Genomic DNA, 27841 nt, shown 5'->3' on the forward strand with positions numbered 1-27841 from the left:
AGTATCTTCCCAGCAAGTGTGCCAGATACGGGGTCAAGATGTATAAGCTCTGTGAGAGGGCCACAGGCTATACATATAGTTTTATGGTTTAAGAGGGAAGAGAGTTACGTAGAGCCGGAAAACTGCCCTGACTACATAGGTAGCGCTGGTAAGATTGTGTGGGACTTGGTGTCACCCTTATTCGCAAAGTGGTACCACTTGTATGTGGACAATTATTACACAAGTATGCCACTTTTTAGATACCTTTTTGATTGTGGAATTGGCGCATGTGGCACCGTGCGATCTAATCGCAAGGGCTTTCCCCAGGGGCTTGTAGAGTCCTGACTTAGATGGGGGGAGAGAACCTGCTTGAAATGTAATAATAAGAAATGTAATAATTTGTTAGCAGTGAAGTGGAGAAATAATCGGAATGTTTTTGTTCTGTCCTCCCTTCACGCAGATATAACTGTACAAATTCCTACAGCGATTGGTGTTGTGGAGAAACCCCTCTATGTCCACGAATACAACCTTAACATGGGAGGGGTGGACCTCAAGGACCAGTTGTTGGTGCCGTACCTAATTGCCTGTAAGGCCAGACGCTGCTATAAAAAAGTGTCTGTATATTTATTCCAATTGGCTTTGCTGAAGGCTTATGTGTTATACAAAGCTTCAGGATGAACTGGATCCTTCCCTAAATTCCAGGAAGAGATCATCACAGCCCTTCTGTTTCCAGATGGTGCTGTGGCCCACCTTCCCAACACAAATGCAGAGAGCTGGCTGCATGAGAGGCATTTTCTGTATGTCCTCCCTGGTACCCCTCCCCAGACCCTAATCTGAAACGTTTACAGTTTATATAAAAGTGCAAAAAAAAAAAAAAAAAAACCACACAAAAAAAAAGCCAAAAATAGTTGTGGTTTTATTTTTCTTCTCTCTCTGTTGTTCTCTCTCTTATGTACACTCTCTGCTGTCCGCTCTCTATTGTTCTCTATTTATTGTTCTCTACCTATTGTTACTGTATTTTATAACTGTAATGTTTTACTTTTACTTTGTTTTATTGTATTTGCTTTGCAGGTATGGTATGTCTTACTATTATACTGTAATGTTAGTTTTATTGTTAACCATCATTTGCTTCACAGGTATGCCATTCAGCTGCAGCACGGGTTTATTTATTCTGACAGCATTAGCGTTTTCTCCCATGATATGTAAACCCATGACTCCAGCGCAGTAGGAGGTGATTTCACCACCACAGTTAAAAAAAAGAGCATATATGCCGAAGCGTGGGGGCAGGGGTGAAGGAGCAATTTGCTCCTAACATTAGGGGCGGATTGTCCCCATGCTTTGGCATATATTTTTTAGGCACAGATTGCATTAAAAAATCAAGTTTTTTTTGAGTTAATGTTTTATCGTTACCATTGTTTGCTTTCCAGGTTCACCATGCAGCTGCAGCACTGATTTATTCATCTTGACAGCAAAAGCGTTTGGTCTCATGATATGTAAATCAGCGACTCCAGCGCTGTAGGAGGTGATTTCAGCACCACAGTTAAAAAAAAAAATGGTGCATGTATGCCCATCATTAAAAGTGGGTGGATGAAGGGCGGTATTCTAATGGTGGGCATACCCACCGATCAATCTCTTTTTTGTTCAGCCCACAGTCTGCATGAAAAAAAGCACATTACAATATATGCCCAACAAGGGCCATGCAACGTACTGGTATGTTGCTGGATTTTGAGTGGTTATACAGGAATGATGCCTGCAGGTTTAGGTAAAATTTTGGTATCATTCTTTTCAGCCAGCGGTCGGCTTTCATGTAAAAGCAATCCTAGCAGCTAATTAGCCTCTAGACTGCTTTTACAAGCACCACCTTCTTCCCTGGTTTTTGTCGTGCTCTCCTGTCCCAACAGGGAACCCGAGAATGCAGCTGGTGGTTCCGCCATCTGACGGAAAAATAGGATTTTTATAACAGCTTACCTGTAAAATCCTTTTCTTGGAGTACATCATGGGACACAGAGCCTTAAGTAATTACTTAATGGGTTATAGGCCACCTTCAGGTGATGGACACTGGTATACCCAATCCAGGAAGTTCACTCCCTATATAACCCCTCCTCCATCCAGGAGCACATCAGTTTTTGTAGCAAAGCAATATACTTAAATCCCAAAAAAGAGGGGAGGGACCTCTGTGTCCCATGATGTACTCCAAGAAAAGGATTTTACAGGTAAGCTGTTATAAAAATCCTATTTTCTTTATCATACATCATGGGACACAGAGCCTTAAGTAATTACTTAATGGGACGTCCCATAGCAATGCTACTTGAAGGGAGGGAGACACAACCCGGAGGGTACCCCCAGACTTGAGGACCTATACTGCTGCCTGCAGCACACTGCGCCCGAAGGCGATATCCTCATACCTCCTTACATCCACCTGATGAAATTTTGTGAATGTATGCACCGAAGACCTTACAGATCTGAGCCTTGGAGGCCTGATGACGCACTGCCCAAGAAGCACTAACCGCCCTGGTAGAGTGTGCCTTAACTTGAAAAGGGGAAATCTTACCCCTTAAATTATAAGTTTGAATTATAACTTGCTGAATCCACTGCTTCAGTTGGCTTAAGCGCGCATGTGCCGATGACGTCGGCACATGCAAATACAGGGATATCTCCTAAACTGTGCAGGTTTAGGAGATATCCAGTGCAGCTACAGGTAAGCCTAATTATAGGCTTGCCTGTAGTTTAAGGTGGTTGTAAAGGGTTTACAATCACTTTAATAAGGAAATAAATTTATTACAAAAAAGGGTTTAATACAAAAAAATGCCAAGACCAGGTACCCATCACCAACACCAAGATCATGTTAAAATTAGACAACGTTGTCTGTTTGTCTTGGCATTTTTTTGTATTAAACAAATTTTTGTAATAAATTTATTCCCTTATTAAGCAGCTTGGTCCGCCTGTGTCTCTTCTCAGTGGGATCCTTTCCCCTGTAATCCTTCTTTTTATAGTTACAGTAGTAGCAGTAAGAGTAACCCCGTGACCTCCGCACCCCCCGCAGCGGGTGTGGGGGGGTAATGTAAGGGGGGCACACCACTGATGTTCCCCTAACCCTCTGGTCCCTTCGGGGGGGAGAAATAAAGCATTTGGCAGATTTCTTTACCTGAAAAAAATCCCCCTGCACATGCTGCTGCAGCCACACAGAGACTGAGCTTTACAGTGAAGACAACATATTAAGGTATGTGCATAGACTCCCTCTAGCGGAGAATTAAGGCATGACAACATTTTTTTCCTAATGGAAGAAAGCATAGGTGGACTTTTTAGTTCCTAAGTTTCTTCCCTTACCTTACCCCGCCGCAGGATTTGCTGAATTAACAGACAATCCAACTTTCACCCATCACGGCAGGCTGCGTTTAGCAAACTTTCAAGGATCGGGTCCCTTGATATCGGGGTTCCACTCCCTTGGACCTGTAAAAGCACCCCACCAGGAAAGCTTTAGGTAATGTAGCAAGACCTAAGCCCTGGGTCCCGGAGTCCAGCCCTACAAAAAGAGGCGTTACAGGAAAAACCTTGTGCTTCGGATACGAGGCCCGAGGTACCATCCACTTTGGCCTCAGTGGTACTTTCGATGGATCTGGTCTATGGAGGCTATTTAAATCCAGCATGGATCCCTTTTGGTGCTCCTCAGAGCACATCTTCACTCGTGACCAACACCTTAGACACTGGCGAAAAAAACTGATGCGTTCCTGGAAGGAGGAGGGGTTATATAGGGAGTAAACTTCCTGGATTGGGTATACCAGTGTCCATCACCTGAAGGTGGCCTATAACCCATTAAGTAATTACTTAAGGCTCTGTGTCCCATGATGTATGATAAAGAAAGCTGATCGGAGACCAGAACAGCTCCAATCATCTCTATGGCCTAAGAAACCAGAAGCTATTGGGAAATTGGGAAAGCATTTTATCACACCGATCTTGGTGTGGTCAGATGCTTTGAGGGCAGGGGAGAGAGCTAGGGTCTAATAGACCCCAATTTTTTCAAAAAAGAGTACCTGTCACTACCTATTGCTATCATAGGGGATATTTACATTCCCTGAGATAACAATAAAAATGATAAAAAAATGAAAGGAACAGTTTAAAAATTAAATAAAAAAAGCAAAATAAATAATTAAAAAAAAAAAAAAATCCCTATCCCCGTGGTCAGGCGCAAAGGCGAATGCAAGTGTCGGTCTGGTGTCATATGTAAATAGCAATTGCACCATGCATGTGAGGTGTCACTACGAAGGTCAGATCGATGGCAGTAATTTTAGCAGTAGACCTCCTCTGTAAATATAAAGTGGTAACCTGTAAAGGATTTTAAAGGCTTTTAAAAATGTATGTAGTTTGTCGCCGCTGCATGTTTGTGCGCAATTTTAAAGCATGTGGTGTTTGGTGTCCATGTACCCGGCATAAGATCATCTTTTTTATTTCGTCAAACATTTGGGCAATATAGTGTTTTACAGTGTTTTCATAGTGCATTACAATTTAAAAAAGTGTTTTTTTTTCCCACAAAATTGCATTTGAAAAGATCACTGCGCAAATACTGTGTGAAAAATAAAACTGCAATACCCACCATTTTAATCTGTAGGGCCTTTGCTTTAATAAAATATATAATGTTTGGGGGTTCAAAGTAATTTTCTAGCAAAAAATAAATATTTTCTTCATGTAAACAAAAAGTGTCAGAAAGGACTTTGTCTTCAAGTGGTTAGAAGAGTGGGTGATGTGTGACATAAGCTTCTAATGTTGTACATAAAATGCCAGGACAGTTCAACCCCCCCCCCCCCCCCCAAATGACCCCTTTTTGGATAATAGACACCCCAAGCTATTTGCTGATAGGCATGTTGCATGTTGGAATATTTTATATTTTGCCACAAGTTTCGGGAAAATTACAAACTTTTTTTTTTTTTTGTCACTAAATGATATATTGCTCAAACATGCCATGGGCATATGTGGAATTTCACCTCAAAATACATTCTGCTGCTTGTCCTGAGTAAGGTGATACCACATGTTTGAAACTTTTTGGGAGCCTAGCCGTGTACAGGACCCCAAAAACCAATCACTGCCTTCAGACTTTCAAAGGGAAAAATGGTGATTTCACTCCTCACTACCTATCACAGTTTCGGAGGCCACGAAATGTCAAGATAGCACAAAACCCCCCCACCCCACCCCCCCCAAATGACCCCATTTTGGAAAGTAGAGACTTCAAGCTATTTTCTGAGAGGCATGTTGTGTCCATGGAATATTTTATATTTTGCCACAAGTTTCGGGAAAATTAAAATTTTTATTTTTTATTTTTACACAAACTTGTCACTAAATAATATATTGTTCAAACATGGCATGGTTATATGTGGAATTACACCCCAAATACATTCTGCTGCTTCTCTTGAGTATGGAGACATGTGTGAGACTTTTTGGGAGCCTAGCTGCTTACAGGACCCCAAAAACCAAGCACCGCCTTCAGGCCTTCTAAAGGCCTAAAATTGTGATTTTTCTCCTCACTACCTATCACAGTTACGGAAGCCCTGAAATGTCCAGATAGCACAACCCCCCCCCCCCAAATAACCCCATTTTGGAAAGTAGACACCCCAAGGTAATTGCTAAGAGGCATTGTATTTTGCAGCTCTCATTTGTTTTTGAAAATGAAGAAAGAAAAGAAAAATTAGGATTTTTCTGTCATACTTACCTGTAAAATCCTTTGCTTGGAGTACATCATGGGACACAGAACAACCATAATAATGACTATATGGGTTATACGCCACCTACTGGTGGATGGACATTGACAGATAGTCAATTTTACAAGTAAGTAAAAAAAAATCCTAATTTCTTTATCATACATCACGGGACACAGAACAACCATAATAATGACTATATGGGATGTCCTAAAGCAATGCCCTTGAGGGAAGGTAGACACAATCACAGAAACTGCCACCTGAGAAGGACTCCTTCTGCCGCCCAAAATATACTGCGGCCAAAGCAGTATCCTCTGTGGCTTTGATATCTATTTGGTAACATTCTGTGAATGTATGAACAAAAGACCATGTAATGGCCTTAAATCTGGAGCCACTGACACCTGATGGCAGATGGCCCAAGATGCCTCCACACACCTGGTAGCAAGTGCTTTTACCAAAAAAAGGGGTGGGGGACCTTGTCCTTTCAAGCCATAGGCTCGAATGATGAACTGGCAAATCCAATGAAAAATAGTAAACTTGGATGCCTCCTGCCCATCCTGGGCTCTACTGGCAGCATGAACCAGGATTCCAAAACTACCTCCAGACTATGCAGTGATCTCCTGCCAACTGAGGATCAGAAAAGAAGGCAAGACATTGTCTTGATTCAAATGAAAACCAGACACCATACTAAGCAAAAAATGGTTGAGGATGCAACATCACCTTAACCACTTGCTGACCGCCACACGCCGATATACGTCGGCACAATGGCAGCAGCGGGCAAATGGGCGTACCTGTACGTCCCCTTTAATTTGTGGGGCTAGTGAGCATGTGCGCGCCACCGCCAGGGCGGGCCCGCCGCGTAGGGCATGACCATGCCTGCGGGTCCCGCGGACTCGATGTCTGCCGGTGTTCTGCGATCGTGTCACGGAGAGGCAGAACGGGGAGATGCCTATGTAAACAAGGCATTTCCCTGTTCTGCCAAGTGATATGACAGGGAGCTACTGCTCCCTGTAATCGGGAGCAGTGATCCCCCCCACAGTTAAAATCACTCCCTAGGACACACTTAACCCCTTGATCGCCCCCTAGTGTTTAACCCCTTCCCTGCCAGTGTCAGTTACACAGTAATCAGTGCATTTTTATAGCATTGATCGCTGTATAAATGACAATGGTCCCAAAATAGTGTCAAAAGTGTCACAGTCACTATAAAAATCGCAGATCACCGCCATTACTAATAAAAAAAAATTAATAATAAAAATGCCATAAATCTATCCCCTATTTTGTAGACGCTATAACTTTTGCGCAAACCAATCAATATACACTTATTGCAATTTTTTTTACCATAAATATGCATGGTAAAAAAAAATTGTTTTTTTAGATATTTTTTGGGGTTATTTATTATAGCAAAAAGTAAAAATATAGCTTTTTTTTTTTTCAAAATTGTCACTCTTTTTTTGTTTATAGCGCAAAAAATAAAAATCACAGAGGTGATCAAATACCACCAAAAGAAATCTCTATTTGTGGAAAAAAAAGGACGTCAATTTTGTTTTGGTGTAACGTCACACGGCCGCGCAATTGTCAGTTAAAGCGGCGCAGTGCCGAATTGCAAAAAGGGCTCTGGTCAGGAAGGGGGTAAAATCTTCCGAGGCTGAAGCAGGTAATATGATGCGAGACTAAAAACAGCTCCTTGCACTTAGTGAAGTGATAGCAACCAAAGAAGCCACCTTTCCAAGATAAAGGACTAACAGAATCTCTCGATTGGTTCAAAAAGTGGCTTCTGCAAGGACAGTCAAGATCAAATTCAAGTCCCAAGGAAACAAGAATGACCTGACAGGCAAGACTGTCTACGTTACACGCTGTATGAAGTATGAATCACTGAGAAACAACCGCCCCTGGAAAAAAATGTATAGGGACGAACCCTGACCGTTAACGGTACTTAAGGCCAATCTCCTTTCCCCTAACGATTGGAAAAAGAAAGAGAAAATCTCCCACTCACATATTTCTGCAGGTGCCACTTCCTAGCTTCACCCAAGGCAAAAAAATATTTCTAAGTCCTGTAATTGAAGTTCCTCTAAGCTGGCTTCCAGGGGCTCAACAGTGCTGAGATACAAGACTCGAGACCATTAGGTTCCGCTGGACTGGGAGTGTTCAAGAAGCGACCCCCACAAGACTCGCTATGTCGGTGTACCAAGCCCTCCTGGGCTAATTCGGCTAACACTATTATCAGTGTTACCACCTCCCGGATTCTTTGCAAAAGATGTGGGAGAAGTTGAAACAGAGGGAAGCATCAAATAAGGGAGAACTGGTCCCTAAGGTCTTACCAGTGCATCTACCCCTATTGCCAGTGGGGCCCTCATCCTGGACACAACCTGTCCCAACTTGTTGTAGAACTTGGAATTTAGTAGATTCATCTGCTGAGTTCCTTTTGCCACTATTCTTTACCTGGAATATGCACAGATGATAGAGATAGTCCTTGTGCTGTCCCAAGCAGAATGTGGTTCACCTTCCTGAGCCGCATGACTCCTGGTGCCATCCTGGTGGTTGATATATATGCCCCAGCAGAGGCTTTACAGCATAGATCCTACAACTGGTTTATACCCTAATCCAGAGCAAGGCATACTGGCCAAAAGCTCAAAGATATTTATGAGCAGTATGCTCTCCTGTGGAGACCAAGTCCACTGAACTGTAGCCACCCTCAAACCAAATGGAGAAACTGGCATCAGTGGTTATTATCTTTCAATACCTGAAAGGAAGAATTCAACCTTTCTAGATCCTGGACCATCAACCACCAATCTTTAGCTGTGCACCACCCCCGGGAACAAAGCCCTCCGGCAATTCAATGCCTGGATCTTCAAGTTCCAGACAGAGAGAGAGAATGATCCTCTCCAAGACCTGGAGTAGGACTGTACATAAGGAATGTGCTTTAACCTAGATACAGCCCTGCCATTTTAGCACCTCAAGAAATGAGATAGGCAGTCATAAACTAAAAGCTGTGTAAATTCCAGAAAATGTACCCTAGTTTGTAGACGCTATAACTTTTGTGCAAACCAATAAATATACGCTTATTTACATTTTTTACCAAAGACATATGGCTGAATACATTTTGGCCTAAATGTATGACTAAAATTGAGTTTCTTGGATTTTTCTTATAACAAAAAGTAGATTTTTCCAAATTTTGGTCCTTTTCAGTTTATATTGCAAAAAATACAAATCGCAGAGGCAATCAAATACCAGCAAAAGAAAGCTCTATTTGTGGGAAAAAAAGGACGCAAATTTAATTTGGGTACAGCACTGCATGACGGCGCAATAACAGTTAAAGCAGCGCAGTGCCAAATTGTGACAAGTACACTGGTCATTGAGCAGCCAAATCTTCCGGGGCTGAAGTAGTTAAAGTGGATGTAAACCCTCTCCTATACCCAGTGAAGAGAACAGCCTCAGATGATACACAGAGATAAAACAAATCTCCCTACATAAGTTTTTCATGTATATCTGCTGTCTTCAGCTTTCTATATTCTTGAGAAAGTGAACATTGTGTTAGAATTTTAACTTCCTCTTTCAGCAGTGGGAGGGTCTTGACATACAGTGTGTGACAGCTGATTGGAGGAAAGGCACATACAGAGCTGTGCTGTGAATAGATCAGCTCTCTGCTAATCTATTTATTGCACCCACCCCAAGTTACAGCTTTAAACTTTAATCCAAATGGGCATGCTAATAATCATTCCCCCTCTGTCATTTTGTTTGCAAAATGCAACCTCTACGCAAACATGGAGATATATGCATGCTCAAACAGTAGCCCAAAATATGCAAACGTTATGTAGTGTGTTACTGCATCAAACTCCATCTATACTTCACTAAGTAATAATTATTTACATTGAAAAAATACCTATAGTTGCAGAAATGACCAGGTAAGACACTGTAGTCCAGAAAATGGCCATCAGGGTACCTCTAGGGATAGCGACAGTTGGATCCTGTGTGAACAAAATAAAGAAACATCTGAAGATAGTTTTAGTGTGTCCACCATGATCAATAGAGTGCCAAAAGTGTTTCCTTGGCTACAAATAACTGTCTCACACCAGTCAACTTGGTAACATACAAATGTGTTATTAATGGTCAAGTGAAACGTGCTAAGATGCCAGGTGTCTGCACATCATTTCCCTGCTACATGCAAACTACTGCAGACACTCAAGCCTCGTACACACAATGCGATTGTTGGCCAACAGAGAGTTTGATTTTTGTCAAAAGGGCGTGTGCCAGGATCTTGTCTTGCATGCTAACGGTACACAATTGTGCAACAAACACGAACGTAGTGACGTACTACGAGGAATTTCAGCTCTTGAGCACCACCCTTTGGGCCCCTTCTGCTAATTTCGTGTTTGGTGAGCATTGATTCCGAGCATGCAGGTTTGTACTTTTGACTTTTGTGTGACGGACTTGTGTACTGACCATACGAAAATCAGACAACAGACCGTTGTCCACGGAAAATTTACTAGCCTGCCATCCAACATTTGTTGGCTGAAAGCTGGACAACAATTGTCAAAAGGAGCGTACTAACAGTAAGATTTTAGGGCAACAGTCTGTCAACAGACAATCCCCTGCCAACATTCGCATCGTGTGTACGAGGCTTAAGGCCCCTTTCACACACACGTCCGTTTTGACGCTTGCTCAGCAGGGATGGCTCCGTTGATCCCCTCTGAGCAGGCAGATGACAGGTCTGTCTCTGTACACTGTGCACACATGAAGACCGCCTGTCCATTTTCACCCGATCCGCCAGACGGATGGAAAATAGGGTTTCCTTTGTCCCTTTCACATGGATTTTCTGATCAGGTCCACCTGTACATTTATTAGGCCGACCTGGTTGGAAGCTGCATGCAGCTCTATGGGCAGGGGGATAAGCAAGCTTGCATCCGTTTACATCAACCTACCTCTAAATCCACCCAGGTCAGAAAAACAAGAAAAGGACTGAGTCCTCTTCCATTTTTCTGGATCTAACCCTCCAGCCACTCTTCCTTCTAATTTTTTTTTTTTGATTCTATTACTGAATTTAACCACAAATATCTTAAGGGGGACAAAGGAGGAAGACAAATAAGAAAAAGGTTATTACAAGTTTTAAATATTGAGACTTCATACTGTCCTTCCCTGCTGCTCTTGGTATTGGACTGGATTGTCTAATAAAAGTACAGTCTCAGCTATAATCAGCTGTAAATTCGCAATAGCAGGAGATTGTGACCGGTTCACATATCTCCGATGCAGCTCTGGTGCGAATTTGCACAGGAGCCTTGTGCGTCTTTTGGTCTGTTTCACGTACGAATTCAGCCTAAAGTTCAGGCTGAAATCGAATCTGAAACGGTGAACCAGGATGCACAGGACCCCTGCTGAGAGCCGCATCGACATTAGGTGTGAACCGAGCCTCAAGATGGGATTGCCTACCGCTGCACTATTCTGTCAGTAGGGGGCGCAGGGAGCATTCCCAGCCAGCAGAATACAATGGTTACTGCCAGCGGCTATAGCTGCTGGCAGTAACCATTTGTAGAAAAACCCGACATGCCGGTTCTACCAAAGTTGATCAATCGATCAACTTGGGTACGATCAGCCTGCCCATCCCTGCTGATCCGGCGAATTTCAATCCATGTATGGGCAGCTTTAAAGTAGCCATAGATAGATAGAAATTTGTCTGGTTCAGCAGGGACCTGCTGAATTTCAATCCATGTGTAGCCACTGCCGCTCAACAGAAGTCGATCTATTATATTATTTATATACTGAGAACACGGTATAATTAGCGACCTTTAGATCTCCAGAGATGTTCGCTCCAGCCAGGATTCCTGTAGCTGATGGGAAGAAGATGGAGAACATTCCAAAGAAGGAGCCGTCTTGTCCCCTCCAGTTTGGCACAAAGTTTTCAGCAAATATATCAGCTATAGACAAAAAAGCATTGAAAATGTATACAACTGTATAAAGTATTTCTCCACCCATCAAGGTAACTATGAAAACAAGTTAGATGAAGAAATTGATGGCAGCAATATGTAGCCCAAATTTGACATATTCAGCCTAGGTCCACATTGATGCGATTTGACATGTCAAATCGCATGCCAAATCAGCAGCTATTTCCGGCAATGGCACCATCTGAATCGGTGCAACGCCGACTTTGCGGCACTGCACAGATTCCCAAAAGTAGTTTCTGTACTACTTTTGACGACTTTGGGTGCGATTTCAATAGACATCTGTACAGGAACCCGCACAGATGTCTCTGAAATCATCCCCGAACTCGGACTGACATGCGGGTATTAAATCGCGCAAGTTCAGCTGAACTTGCACGATTTCAATCCCGGCAGTGTGAACCAGGGCTCAAAGACAATATATGATAATCATATAAGGTTAACATTTGAATAATGACAAAACTCTGTGACTGATGAGCAGCTGTTTGCTTTCTCTACAGAAACAACCTTTAATAACATATACTAACTACTAAGCATGTTTACTAAGCACACCTTGCATAAAAAAAGGCTTTTGGAACTCAATCTCTAATCCCCCTCTTGGGCATTATCCGCTTTAATGTTTTGGCTGATGGTGTTTTTTTAAAGTACAGTGATACCTTGGTTCACAAACTTAATTTATGAAATGACTCTGATTCGCGAACCAAATTAGTTGTGAATTGAGGCAAATTTTCCCATAGGGTTCAATGTAAATCGGGTTAATCTGTTCTGAACTTTTTTTTTTGTTTATATATACAGAAAAATGATGAAATGTATGTACAAAAAAGGATTTTAAACATGTATTACATATGGTCTTTTACATTAAAAGAAAAGTATGTTTTTTTTTTTTTTATTGCCCATTTAGGCCTCATGCCCACGGGCGTTTTAAAAAATGAGGTGTAAAGCTAGTACCAACACCAGGAAAAAAGCGGCATTAAAAACGCAATTTTATCCATGTTTTGCATTTGCGTCAATGCGCGTTTAGCCACGCTAGCTTTCAGCCTGGTTTCTCTGTCTCTATTCAAAATCAATGGTTCCCTATTGGAGCCCATTGATTTGAATAGACGTCGCACCAGAAGTCGGATCAAGATGGGGGGGTTGGTGCTTTGGGGCAGGGGGGACCCCACGCCCCCCACCCCAAAGTACCTTGTCCCCATGTTGATGAGGACAAAGGCCTCTTCCCGACAACCCTTGCCTGGTGGTTGTCAGGGTATGTGGGCTGGGGCTTATCGGAATATGGAAGCCCCCTTTAACAAGAGGGCCCCCAGATCCCAGTCCCCACCCTCACTCGTCCCCCCCATTTCCTGACCTTCCGGGCTACGTGCTTGGATATACATCTGGTATGGATCTTGGGGGGACTCCATACCAGACCAAAGGATCTGGTATCGTCCTGGGGGAACCTCACGCAAACATTTTTTTTTACATTTTGGCGAGGTTCCCTTTTAAGATTCTCAGCACACAAGTCGCACCGCAAGTTGGATCATCTTGATCCGACTTCTGGTGCGACTTCTATTCAAATCAATAGGCTCCCATAGGGAACCATTGATTTTGAATAGGGGCAGAGAAACCCCGGACGAGGCTTAATGCTGTGTATAAAGTGTTAAGCCTTGTTAAATCGCGTTTAACACCTTTGACCGGCGTCTGACGTTTTTACAGCTTTAGAGCTGGAGCCCCAGAACGTGCTGGTCCTGGGTTTTTTTAGCTTAAAAACGCCTATGCCACTTACAGCTCCAAAAACGCCTTGGTGGGCATGAGGCCATAGGCTAACATGGAGAGGCGTTTTTAAGCTGTGAAAAATGCTCCTAAAAGCAGCTGTAAAAATGTCTGTGGGCATGAGGCCTTATACTTACCTAGGTGGATGCAGCATCGTCTGATGCTGCATCTGTCCCCCGCTGCCTCTGCACTGAGAACCGAGCCATCGAACACCGCCGATGGATCGGTTCTCTCATCACCCCGAGTAGAGAGCTGCTGACTGTCAATCAGCAGCTCTCCTGCTCTGCTCCTCCACGCTCACTGGAGCACTGAGCTGTGGAGGGGCAGGGAGCAGACGTCTCAGCCTCTCAGTGGCCATCAGTCCAGGCAACTGGCGGATCCAGACTCCTAGAGTCGGAAAGATGCGCTGCCTGGACTGATTCCAGTGACTTCAGCAGAGAGTGGACTTCAGAGGGCTCTCTGCTAAAAACGGGTCACAGGAGTGCAAAATTAATTGCACTCCTGTGACCCAGAGGAGAAGCCCAGCCAAATGAGCTCAGGCTGGACTTCTCTGTTAAGCTGACCTCTTTCATGTGTACATCTAAAAAGAAAAAAAAATATATAGCTCCTCTTTAATCCTTGTTTGACACAATCCCAAACCCCAATTTAAATGACTAATCTAGTGCCAGAAAACAGCACTGTGCATCCAGGAAAAGATCATCTGAGGGCATGAAAAAGTTGTAGAATTCATATGAACTGTTTTTCCATGATTCTACCCTCTTAGTAGTCAGGAGGCAGAACCCCTATCTGAGTGGATAGGTTCACTGCTCTTTTCAATATGAACATGTCAGAGCAGGGAAGATGGCCGCGGCTCGTGTCCGTGAACCGAAGCAGAGTTCGTGAACCGAAGCAAATTTTTGTGAACTCTTCTGTTCGCGAACCGAGTTGTTCGTGAACAGAAGCGTTTGTGAACCGAGGTATCACTGTATATGCAAACCCTTACAAAGAACTTTCCTGATTACTCCCTTTGGCCTGTTAAATATGCCATTATAAAGCAGATTGTTGTATCTTTTCAATATGTGAAAAATATCTGTTGATTTTGCTCATAAATCTCTGTAATCTCTGCAGTATTTCAAACAGTTATTCAGCCCTGTCTAGTTCACCTCTATGAACCACAGAACACCTCCAGCTAATGGTATGGAGATAAAAGAAGAAAAGGGAGGGGGGTGTATTCTGTAGTCCTAATACACTTTCTGTCCTAGAGTGACAACACACCTCCATAGATACACTACAATGTGAGTGTCACCCCAGGACTGGTAGAATCACCACTTGAAAATAAACGAGAAAATTCTGTAAACAAAAGAGAAAACAAATTCACATCTAAGACCTATTAAGCTGCAACCTATAACATTTTTGTTTGTGGTTTAGATCAGCATTTCTCAACCTCTTCAAGGCCTCTTTCCCCCCAGCTTTCTGATCAGGTCCACCTGTCAGTTTTTCACCTGTCTGATCTGATTCACCCCTATGGAGCAGCGGATATCAGCGGCAACATGTCCGCTGACACCAACTCCTATCCGATCTGATCCTGTTCACCAAAACCAGACGGATGGTGACCCTATTTTCCATCTGTCTGGCGGATGGGATGGGATGGGATGAAAACAGACAGGTGGACCGTTTTCAGCCAATCTCCCCATAGGAGAGCAGGTCTCCGACAGGTCCATCTCTGCACAGTGAGTGGAGATGGACCTGTCATCCACCTGTTCAGCAGGGATCAAACCACTGAAATAACTTTCAGGTCTTAGGGAACCACTGTTAATAAATATTATATCTCCAACTCACAAGACATTAACATGAACAGTAAGTTGTAGGTAAAACAATAAATAAAAGTAAAAGGAATGTGGTGCACTTAAGACCCTAGTGCACTGGTTATTATTGGGAAGAATGCACCATATATCAATGGTCAGTGGGGAAAATGCAGATTCCTGAAAAGATCATTGGTGTCACTGGAACCTCCAACAACCTATGGAGGAACTCCGGGTTACTTTAAATTGTTAATTGTTACTTTTTGATCCAGCAATTGTCTGCACTAGGGATGAGCTCTCGTGTGTTTAGATCCTAGATTGAACCCATGTGAGCTATTGCGCCAGGAAGCTGTCACTGTAAAGTGCCAATGATAAGTGGCTGAGGTATTTCCCACCCAAAAGCAACATGTATTCAAGGACTAGAATCCAAACATACGTGAACTCATGCTTGGTCTTCACCTTGAGAAAAGGACCCAGTGAGGTTTGAAAACATTGGCATTCTTTTGCATTTAAATATATATATATATATATATTCCTAGGACCTTTGTTGTCCTTTTGCATTTTGAACTTAACAAATGTGGTTGTGTTGGCCACTTATCTATTGTATACTAACTGCTAAACAGACAGGAAATGACAAATCAATGTTATAAAGGTCACGGGCAAGAGGACATCAGGAATATTATTATTAAACATGGTTGCAGGCAGGATCTCCTTGCTGACATTATCCCACATTACATTACTATCACATTATCACATTGCTATATAATAATTAGCACAAGTCAGCACTGCAATTCTATACTTATATGGAAATATGATCCTGTGACTGTCCCATCCCTCACCTCGATAGCTGAAGAAGCCCTTTGCCTTCTTTTCTTCTGTGGCAGGAATGAACGTCCCTACTAGGTAGTTTATAAACGAGATCATGATGACAATGAAAAAAAGTACCTGTGCCTGGAGAATAAGAATATGGAAATAAATCATACTAAAGAGGGGCTGTGTTAAGTGATAGTATTATTACACCTTATCTCTTTGCAGGGTGACAAGCAAACTAAAGGAAAACTGGTGAGACTCATATTACGAGATGAAGACACTAGACATTACAGTATGTCACACTAGAAGCTTCCATTTCAGCATACACTGCCTTGAAAAAGTATTCACACCCCTTGAAATTTCCCACATTTTGTCAGGTTACAACCAAAATCTTAAATGTATTTTATTGGGATTGTATGTGATAAACCAACACAAAGTGGCACATAATTGTGAAGTGGAAGGAAAATGATAAACGATTTTCACATTTTTTTTACAAATAAATATCTGAAAAGTGTGGCGTGCATTTGTATTCAGCCCCCCGAGACAATACTTGGTAGAACCACCTTTCCCTGCAATTACAGCTGCAAATCTTTTTGGGGATGTCTCTACCAGCTTTGCACATCTACAGAGTGAAATTTTTGTCCATTCTTCTTTGAAAAATAGCTCAAGCTCTGTCAGATTGGATGGAGAGCGTCTGTGAATAGCAATTTTCAAGTCTTGCCACAGATTCTCAATTGGATTTAGGTCTGGACTTTGACTGGGCCATTCTAACACTTGAATATGCTTTGATCTAAACCATTCCATTGTAGCTCTGGCTGTATGGTTAGGGTCGTTGTTCTGCTGGAAGGCGAACCTCCAGCCCTAGTCTCAAGTCTTTTGCAAACTCTAAAAGGTTTTCTTCTAAGATTGCCCAATATTTGGCTCCATCCATCTTCCCATCAACTCTGACCAGCTTCCCTGTCCCTGCTGAAGAAAAGCATCCCCACAACATGATGCTGCCACCACCATGTTTCACGGTGGGGATGGTGTGTTCAGGGTGATGTGCAGTGTTAGTTTTCCGCCCACATAACGTTTTGCTTTTAGGCCAAAAAGTGCAATTTTGGTCTCATCTGACCAGAGCACCTTCTTCCACATGTTTGCTGTGTCCCCCACATGGCTTCTCGCAAACTACAAATGGGACTTCACATGGCTTTCACTCAACAATGGCTTTCTTCTTGCCACTTTTCCATAAAGGCCAGATTTGTGGAGTGCACAACTAATAGTTGTCCTGTGGACAGATTCTCCCACCTGAGCTGTGGCTCTCTGCAGCTCCTCCAGAGTTACCATGGACCTCTTGGCTGCTTCTCTGATGAATGCTCTCCTTGCCCAGCCTGTCAGTTTAGGTGGACGGCCATGTCTTGGTAGGTTTGCAGTTGTACCATGCTCTTTCCATTTTCGGATGATGGATTGAACAGTGCTCTGTGAGATATTCAAAGTGTTTTTTTTTTTTTTATAACCAAACCCTGCTTTAAGCTTCTCCACAACTTTATCCCTGACCTGTCTGGTATGTTCCTTGGCCTTCATGATGCTGTTTGTTAACTAAGGTTCTGTAACAAACCTCTGAGGGCTTCACAGAACAGCTGCATTTATATTGAGATTAAATTACACAGTGGACTCTATTTACTAATTAGATGACTTCTGAAGGCAATTGGTTCCACTAGATTTTAGTTAGGGGTATCAGAGTAAAGTGGGCTGAATACAAATGCACGCCACACTTTTCAGATATTTATTTGTAAAAAAAATTGAAAACGCTTTATAATTTTTCTTCCTCTTCACAATTATTTGCCTATTGTGTTGGTCTATCCCATAAAATCCCAATAAAATACATTTATGTTTTTGGTTGTAACATCACAAAATGTGGAAAATTTCAATGGATATGAATACTTTATTAAGGCAACCTCCAACCTTAGTAAAGAAAAGTATTTTTTCAGTCTGTTTCCCTGTTGAAGTGTTCCCCTCAGCACATCATGAAGTGAGGGGAATTCTCTCCAACAGAGCTCCAAATAGCAGTAAAAAAACAGACAGGGACTCTTACCCACTCTATACAAAACTGAGAAAAAAAGTTTTGGGTGGACAATAATTAGGTTTATTTTACAATTTATATTGGTTTGCCTGAAGCCATATAATATCAGACATATCAGGTGTTCCATTTCAAGAGATTAAGAGTAGAAAGAAAACTCAACTCCATCAAAACAGACATGGCAGATAGGCAGGTGCAGTCTGTTCTCTTGACTGCAGGTGGCGCTCAACTGCAGCAGCAGCACAGAGAGAGAGGAAGTCAAGAGCAACATGGTTCCTGTATGGTTTCCAGAGTCACTGGGGCAGCGATCCGGTTGGATGCTGGCCACCCATGTGATTCTAGCGGCAATCTTAGGCGTGGCATATTTAAGACCCTGGCTCCTGGAACACATTCAGCGCGTGGATAGTGTAAGGACAGGTTACCCATCTGTCGGGGACAGTATTATTGGTAGGGAAAGATTCCAGACAAAGAGAGAAAGCTCTCCTTGGACACCTTCCCAGTTGGGCTGGGACCAGCCAGGCGGCATTCCGCCCTCCAGACAGATGCTGTCAGTTTGGCTTAAACTTGCTCCGCTACACGTTGTTGGCATCCTTGAGTGTTCCCGGTTGGGCTTCCTTCCACCAGGCTTGTTGTGAACTGTTTTCCATTTACTTCAATACAAGTTCCATTAATTGCACCTGGACTGAGCGTGTGTTATTGCCGCCGCAACACGCTGCACCCACCCACAGGCATTTCTTCCCTTCTGTATTCCTTACAGAAATATATGGAGAATTGGCAGAACAATACTACAACCTTGTCTTTAAGTAGAATTCCAGCAAAAACTTTTCTCCTAGTTTTGGATAAGCTCCACACTTCCTGGCCTGATGATCACTACCACCATGAAAGCAAGAAAAATAATTTTTCATGACAAAGCACAAGACATACCCACAATGTTAAACCTAAAAGAAATCCCCCAACTTATATCTAGTGTGGTGTATTTCACTCACTTCCTGCCCCGATGATGGTGGTGCCACCCAGAGAGAAGATCTCTCCAATGGTAAAAAGACGGCAATATTAATACAGGGGAAAAGGTTATAATCACTTTTTAGGATTTTGTTGCTTTCTGCACACCTATTAGGTAAATTCCAATCTCTTCTTGTCCTATTTACAGCACTCAATAGTACAGAAGTGAAGGGGAATGGTTAAAGCGGGGTTCTACCCAAGTTTTGAACATTATCTCTATGCATTCTCTTCCTTGCCTAGATGCTGACATGCTGTGTAAAAAAATTTAAATCGCCGTAATTACCTTTTTTTTTCTAATCTTCTTAGCACTTCCTGGTTTTCCTCCCATGGGAGTAGGCGTGTTTCTAGCCTCTCCCAGACCTCCCACAGTCCCCTGGGAGCTAGTCTCAGGCTTCCCAGCATGCATTGTGCAACAGCATCATCACAACATCTCCGTGAATGCTGGGAGCACAGCATTCACCGCATCCAGGAAATACATGCTTGTGGGCTTCAAATGCCCACAATGAAGATGGAAACCGCCTTCAGTGAATAATATAAGTTATTCTTTACAACGAAATCGGACACAGGCGGACTTATTACACAGAACATGTGAGTAGATAATCATGAGAAGAAAAGTTTGTGAATGAACTCCAAAAAAAAAAAAACTATAGATAGGTGGACCCCTGCTTTAAAATTTGAACCCAAACAGTAATAAACGCACTAATTAATTAATCTTATAATATCATATATATTTTATCAGTACTGCGTATTATGACTTAATAATTTTTTCCCCCCTATTCATAATACGACTTTGTAATGGTATATAAAATTGATAGGACTCCTATTAGTTTTATTGCAGCTCTGCTGAAAGGGGTCCCCTAGTGCCACCAAAAAGCTGTTTTTTAACAAAATGTGTGATGAGTAATCCATTTCTGGACTATAAAGAAAATGTGCTCCAAGGCCTAGTAAAAACATACCCAGCTGGGATATTCAATCAGAACCAGGAATCCAGTGTTCACTTTGCCATCTACTGTACCTCAAAATAAACACCTGGCGGTGGCTCTATCCCTTCCCCGCGCTTTTCAAAACTAAAACAATTGTTTTGGCTGAAGTTATTTCTTAAATTAAATCTGAAATAAGCTGGAAGCAAGCAGACTAGCAAAGGTGCCAGTTTCTACCTCGCCAGCATTTCCTGCCTCGCTGATCCAACACTGCACTACCATAAAAGCCTCAATTTCTATCATTATCCCTAGGATAAGCTAGCACTGGTTTGTCAGCGCATTGCTCCTACGCTCTTCTTTATTGCCTAAACATAACTCCTAGTTTCACCAGAGCATTTTAGGACAGAAAGTGGACATAATGTACATTCAGCCATTCCCTGACGTCTATAGACAAATGAAGGCCTTGATCATTGTTTTTATGCGTTTTACCTGTGTGGATACACAGGTCAGTAGATTTCAATTAACTTTAATGGAAAGGTGTAGAAGACAATTCAGAGGTCGCTTTGACCTTCCTGCCATTGTGTTTCTTCAGGTGCATTTGTTTCTATTGAAGTGTGTTTGGATGGCAGAAAAAGCAGGTCAAACAGATTTTTCATTTAAACACGGCTGAGTTTGACTGTGTGACTACACAAGTACTAGTTGTCATACACTGGAATTCTAGTCCAAAGACATGTATAATGGCCTACAATATAAAGCTGACCATTCACTATTAGAATTTAATTGGGAATTCTTCATTTTAAGAACGTTTGTTCAAATTTCTAGTCATTAGTGGGGTCAGATCAACCTTCGTTTTCGACTGCAGTGACGAGAAAAGAAGAATTTTTCTCAAACGTACGAATATCTAACAGTGAATATGGTATTCCTTTGGGAAAGTATATTTACTCCAAAATCAAATGGTAAAAGCAAATGTTTTTAAAGCCCTTTCTATTAACACTCATCATGTCATTGAATGTACTGATGAGATTTTTGCCTTGAATGCTCATACGAACATTTGTTTGAAAATCTACTAGTGTATAGGCAGCTTAGGTGAACTAAAGGTCAATCAGATGACTTTCTGAGGCTGGGTTCACACTAGTGCAAATTGGATGGGGGTTCCCCCCATCCAATTAGCAATAGCAGGAGATTGTGACTGGCTCTCTATGGAGCCGGTTCACATGTCTCCACAATGGCTCCGGTGCGATTTGCACAAGAACGCTGTGCGTTCTTTTGGTCCATTTCAGGTCTGAATTCAGCCAAAAATTCGGGCTGAAATCGGACCTGAAACAGTGAAGGACGACGCACCGGACCCTTGCTGTGAGCCGATGTGGCTATGAACCCAGCCTTACTAGAAGTTCAAAGGATTCATTAATTGAGGCTTGGTTCACACTGTTGCAAATTGGATGGGGGTTTCCCCCCATCCAATTTGTATAGCAGGAGATTGTGACCAGCTCTCTATGAAACCGGTTCACAGATGTCTGCAGCGGCTCCAGTGCGAATTGCACAGGAGTCCTGGTCCATTTCAGGCCTGAATTCAGCCTGAAATCAGACCTGAAACAGTGAAAGGGGACGCACTGGATTCCTGCTGTGAGCCAGAGCGTTCTGCAGTGTAAACCCAGCCTTAGTGATTGCTTCAAGAAACAGCATTAGCAGGGTCAGAAGTAAGGCTGGTCATACACGATTCGAATCTCGGCCGGTTCAGCAGGAACCGGCCAAGATTGGAATCGTTATTGGAAAGGCTGAATGTACCAAGTCAATCAATCGATCAACTTGGGTACAGCCAGCCTGCCGGATTCTCTTGCGTTTATCGCTAGCAGCGGCTATGGCCGCTAGTGATAATCACTGTCTTCTCCCGGCAGGGATGGCTTCCTCCGCTTCCCCGCCAGGAGAAGACAATTGATTCCCCTGTCAGCACTGCCTGTGTTGATGGGGGAATCGTGTAAATTTCTTTGCTGCAACCCGTGGTTGCAGCAAAGAAATTTGCACGGTGTATGGCCGGCTTAAGGTCTCGTCTGACAGAAGAATAAAATGGCAATAGCATCAATGTGTGTTTTGTTTAGTTGTCTTCTGGATGAACCATATTGGATGAAGATTTAAATTACTATAGATTAAATGTAATGAATGTTTATATATCAATGTCATTGATGTATTTTATTTCTAGTTATATAAATTGGGGCACCTATGCTTTGCTTTACTGTTGAATAAATATGATGCTACTGTTAAAACAAGTATTTGCAAGACACCTGCTAACAATCATACAGGGAAAAAATGCTATACATTGGCTATATATTAATTAACATTGCATCATTTTTTGTTACCTTTGCCTCCCACTCCATACCAGCCAGAGAGATTCCTAGAAGTGCCACAACAGTAATGATGCCAACGATTCGGATGTCATTAGTTGGGTCCACAATGGTTGCATCATAATCCTGTAATGGTGAAATTCTGAGCATTATGTTCAACTGAAGTACTACTTGTGTATTATCATTTCTTTCAGGCTCATTGCCTTACCCGCAACAGATCTCGCACAGTCTCTGCAAAGCCAACTGTGTGCATGGCAACAGCCACAGCATTCGCAAATGCAAATATCAGGCCAATAGATCCTCCTAACTCAGGTCCCAGGCTTCTAGAGATAAGGAAATAGGTGCCACCTAAATTGTATAAAATATATTTAAAGTTGAAAATAGTATTCTGACAGTTTACTTTAAAGTCTGAGCCCACCCAGAACTGATATACAGTTGTGGCTGGACAATGTGGGCATCCCCCACTTGTACTTATTTGTTGCAGGGGTTAAAAAGAACTAAAGAGAAACTTATGACAATTAACCTTCATCAATGAAATCATGGTAAACAGAACAATTGGGTGGGTACATGATACATCTAATAGAAAAAAAAAAGCAGAACACCAGAAGAAAGGATAGAGGGGTGAAGAAAGCCAGGAAGACCCCAAAAAGCGGTTTAGAGAAAACAAAATGTTTCCTTTTAAAATGATGGAGGAAAATAAGAATCAACAGAAAATAAAGGAAGGAAATTTAAAGAGTTATAAGATTGCGGAGCAGAGAATTCCTTGCTCGCTCCAAAATGGAGTTTCTCTTCTCCTATCATCCTCATTTTATTGCCTATCTTCATGTTAGAGAATTCCTCATTGCTATTCGTTTTGTCAAAACCAAATTCTAACATGCAACAGCAGCACAAGAAGCAAGAACAGATTGCCAGGGGAACTAATAAAAGCCCCAATTGAACTCTCAGATCAAATAAATACATCCCAGGTGCACTAAAACAAAAAATGGGTTTCAAATCTTAACAGCTCATGATCCTTGCTGATTGGAGAGCTCCAGCTCTGATTAAACAGAGGTTAGGCCTCTGCAGAAAGACCAATGTTGCCATGCAGAGACCAAAAGTCCTTCTTTACAGAATGCTGGCAGGGGACAGACTATGTTAATGTGTTTTGCTTTCGAATAAAAAAACAAAAAAAATTGCAAGATTTTGTTGACTTGTTGCTTACTGTAGATACCCCTGGGAATGTATTTAACTGATTTAAACTAAAAGGCTTTAAATTGTGGGTCTTCAAATGTAAGTTTAAAGTGTATCTAAGCCCTGTACTCGCTGTGTCAACAATGGTGTAATGACTTTGCCTTATTTGTAAGATCTGACTCATTGGCTGGACTGTATTCTCTTCTTTTTTTTTTTTTTTTAGTGCTATGGCATGGTATACTGCCTAAAATACTACTGACTGTATCATTTACATCTACTTTCAAGTGCAAATGTTTAATACATTTTCTGCCTATCTAGTGGCAAACTTTTATTTTTAATTTTTGGATAAGAGTAGTGAGGAGTTAGAGCTCATTTAATGTGTTTATGCTACATCTTCACCAAGGATATTTACTCTCTGTATTTGTCCTTTATGACCTTTGTCTTTAGGACAGAAAGAGAGGAAAAAATCCCAAATCTTGAGTTGTCACCGGGAACAGGAGTAAAGTGGAAATTTTCCAATGGGGAAGCTTATACCATTGACAATTATCCAAGAGAGGAGACACTTTCAGTTGTGTCTCTACAGGACGGGAAGTAATGGGACACCGGTGGAGAAACAAACCAAACCTGACATGGGTTTTAACTATTCCTGACTCAACCCCAAATGAAAAAAAAAAGTTGTCTTTAGATAATTTTTAATGTTGGGTTTTACCTGGCTGATCACTTTTGATTCCTTAGGATTAAAAATTTGCCTGGGTGTTCTCTGCACTATCCGAAATTTGCGCTATTTTTTACTCCAGTGAGCTACAGGTTGTGTCATTCCAATCCTTTTACCTATAGGTAAGCCTATAATAAGGCCTATCTATAGGTAGTGTAAATATCTCCTAAAAGTGCACCATTTAGGAAATATTTACTGTACATGCAGCCAGTGACATCACTGGTGTATGCGCTACGAAGGAATGGCCACCTGTGCCATTCCTTCAGAGCCCTGTGCCGTTACCGGCGGCTCCTGCGTGCATGCATGGGAGTGACATCATCGTAGCTCCAGCCAGTCACAGAGCTGGAGTCCGCGAACCCGGAAGCAAGATGGGTGAAGATGGAAGCGGCCTCCAGCGATGACATTGCATCGCTGGAAGGCTTTGTTTCCAGGTAAGTTTCATGCATACTAGCACATTGTGCCTTTACCTTGCAGGTAAGAAAAAAACAAACGTCCAGTGGTTTACAACCGCTTTAACGTAAAAAAAGATGCGGGCTGCGCGGTGGTAATGACTCGGCCCACAGCTCATTGGAGTTAAAGAGACAAAAACAAAAAAAAAGATCACGAGTTCACAGTTCAACTAGAGATGGTTTGGAGGATGTTCAAGCTCATCTCCACTCAGAATAGGGCTTATACAGATGTCTGTTCAGTGCATAAACATCTTTAAATGAAAAACAGATAATTTAGCCATCTAACATCTATGGTCAGCCTCAAGACTTTTATGTTAGATACTAAAAGCTCTGTACACACGAGCCGAATATTGGCTGGTTCAACAGAAACCGTCCAACATTCAGCCCGTGTGTACAGCAGCTTGTCCGGCTTGTGTTGAAAGGGCATGACCGAAAAACATCTGATAAACATCGCACCCGATGGCAGCGAACGCTGATCAGTGTGTTCTGACGGGGAGGGGGCGTCCCCCCCCTGTCAGAACACAATAGCTTAGCGTGGAGATTGCTGTATTAACATTGCAAAGTTAATACTATGTGAAGCCCGCTGGGTTGAATGAAAAAAAAAAAACTGATAGTGTGTACATAGTTTAAAAATACTGCCTTGATTGCATTCTCTATAAACACAGCTCAAGTTACCTGATTTGACTTTTCCATTGGTGGAAATAGCAGAGATAGACAATCCTGTGATACTGGTGACCGTCACAGACATGAGGATAATCAGCCAGGTTAGCGCTATAGGGGGATTTAAAAGAGCATTAATGTATGTATAAGAAATGTGAACACAAAATATTGAACATATACTGACCTATCCCAGCCTGAGCGGTGATCCAGGGTAGACGGAGGTACAAAATCACTCCCCAGATATTCAACATGCAGCGGATCTGAGCAGGTAATATAGACAACAGTGATTAACCTACGCATTCTTGCCACTATGAAAACAGCCTACTACTAATCTAATTCTACTAAATCACTTTTTCATCTTCATTCATTTTGGGCAAAATTACATGACATATATGATGCATTCTGTCACCAACATTAATACAGCAGTCTTTTTTTTGGATATGTTTTATAGCAGAAAGTAAACAATACTGTTTTTTTTTTCACAATTGTCGCTATTTTTTTATGTTTATTGCGCAAAAAAATAAAAAAACGCAGTGGTGATCAAATACTACCAAAAGAAAGCTCTATTTGGGGGAAAAAAATGACATAAATTTTATTTATTTACAGCATTGCATGACCGTGCAATGCAGTGCCGTATCTCAAAAAGTGGCCTGGTCATGAAAAGGGGTAAATCTTCTGGACGTCAAGTGGTTAAAATACTCCTGGAATGTAATGTAGTGCTTGAATGTTATGTTTTAGGTTGAAAAGATAAATCAATGGGTTTAGGTCTGCTTTAAAGCAGAGTTTTCTACAGTGTTTTCATTTACTTTCTGCACATGCACCGTGTATGCTGCATTCAAGGCATACCTCTGGTGATAACATGTCGTCAGGCATGACAATGTGCTTATGTGAGTTTTCAACTACTTTCAAGCCCTCAGATAGGTGGTGATATAGGTCACTTTGCCCTGAATGAAAAGGTACAGTATATGAAATACCTTACGATGAACCTAATCATCATTAAACAGCAAAAAGACATCTACTGCCTGATTCTTGAGTTGAGAGACTGTGAACTGCTGTGTCCCTGGCTGCCGTGTGCCTGGCTACCATGTGCTTCACAGGGAATTAGCCTTGGGATAATACAGCCGATAATAATGCGCTTTGTGATTTATTTCTGTTTACACCGAGTCATATAGCCTTGTGAACATAAAAATTGCCCCTCTAAAGGACTTGAGCTTCTGAAGTATTCCATTGATATATTTGGTGAGTCTGCAATCTTCTCACATGAGTGAAGGTGGAGCACAGCTTGGCTAATTAAGAGTACCTGTCACTATATGGTGTATTGGTGTGTTTATTCCACCACATGAGGACGATTTATTGTATGATTTTATTTCATTTTTTGTGTGGTTATATGATATGCACTATATTCACAGTTATAAGCATATCAGAGTTAGCACCATCCTTTTATATGCCCTAAGTGAAAATGTCCAAATTGGGCCCAAAGTGTGAATATTTTGTGTGGCCACCATTATATTCCAGTATAAATAATCCACAATGGGGTAGGCGCTCCGTATATGGTTATATGGGATGACCAACTACAGTGAGGGGGGGAGGGGAGAAGGGGGGGGGGGGGATTTCCTCCTATTGTCCTGAGACGTAGTACTCTAAACTAAAGTGAATGAGGATTGCAAACACCATGTATGCCCTATTGGTTTTCCATGGTGCCCACAAATGAATTGTACCAAGATAATAGCACTCTTAAGTGGTAAAAAAACCATAGTGAATGGTGAACACATAAATAAAATGTGTGCTAGACAGCTATATTAGGTAGTGATGAAATTTCAAAGAGGGGCCACCATATAGTATAGTGATTTAGCATTAAACAGACACCTGAAATTGCACCTCTGCCCAGTAGTTCAACTATATGCAAATAACATAAATAAATTATAAAATTATAAATAGTGATTTTAGTCCATAGGTTGATAGATTTCTGCAAAAAACGTGTATAAATCTTCTTCCAACAAAGCCGTGACTGAAGTGCTTTTAAATATTCTTAGTGACTTTTGTCTTTTGTCTTTGTCTTTTGACTTTTGACTTTTAAAAGCACTTCAGTCACGGCTTTGGTGGAAGAAGATTTATACACGCTCCCCCATATAACCATATAGGGAGCGCCTACCCCATTGTGGATTATTTATACTCTTTGGAGGATCCTTAGGGAAACTCCTTTCAGGGGGGCTGCATACCTTAATCTTTGTCCTAAGCGCAGCCATTACATATATATTTCTTTAATACCATTATATTCCAGCACTGCCTTAACCCTCTTGGGCATGAAGTTCACCAGAGCTTCACAGGTTGCCACTGGAGTCCTCATCCACTCCTCCATGACGACATCACAGAGCTGGTGGATGTTGGAGACCTTGCACTTCCTCCACCTACCATTTGAGGATGCCCCACAGATGCTCAATAGGGTTTAGGTCTGGAGACATGCTTGGCCAGTCCATCACCTTTACCCTCAGCTTCTTTAGCAAGGCAGTGGTCGTCTTGCAGGTGTGTTTGATGCAGTGTGCGGCATATGGTCTGAGCACTGACAGGCTGACGCCCCACCCCTTCAACCT

At 42.0% G+C, this 27841-nt stretch overlaps 1 protein-coding gene across 1 annotated transcript in view; it reads right to left on the reverse strand.

Annotated features, from left to right (window-relative positions):
- The window catches only part of SLC12A3 (solute carrier family 12 member 3), a 97520-nt gene that overhangs the window by 49123 nt on the left and 20556 nt on the right, over positions 1 to 27841 (reverse strand). Inside the window, exons 4-10 of the mRNA XM_073605530.1 lie at positions 25435 to 25510; positions 25266 to 25361; positions 22465 to 22604; positions 22272 to 22382; positions 15966 to 16077; positions 11445 to 11575; positions 9547 to 9631 (exon numbers count right to left, since the gene is read on the reverse strand). Of these exons, the coding sequence (XP_073461631.1) occupies positions 9547 to 9631; positions 11445 to 11575; positions 15966 to 16077; positions 22272 to 22382; positions 22465 to 22604; positions 25266 to 25361; positions 25435 to 25510 (751 nt within the window). The remainder of the gene's footprint in view (positions 1 to 9546; positions 9632 to 11444; positions 11576 to 15965; positions 16078 to 22271; positions 22383 to 22464; positions 22605 to 25265; positions 25362 to 25434; positions 25511 to 27841) is intronic.

This window comes from Aquarana catesbeiana, linkage group LG11 (genome assembly GCF_042186555.1).
Source record: "Aquarana catesbeiana isolate 2022-GZ linkage group LG11, ASM4218655v1, whole genome shotgun sequence".
Classification (NCBI taxonomy): Eukaryota; Metazoa; Chordata; class Amphibia; order Anura; family Ranidae; genus Aquarana; species Aquarana catesbeiana.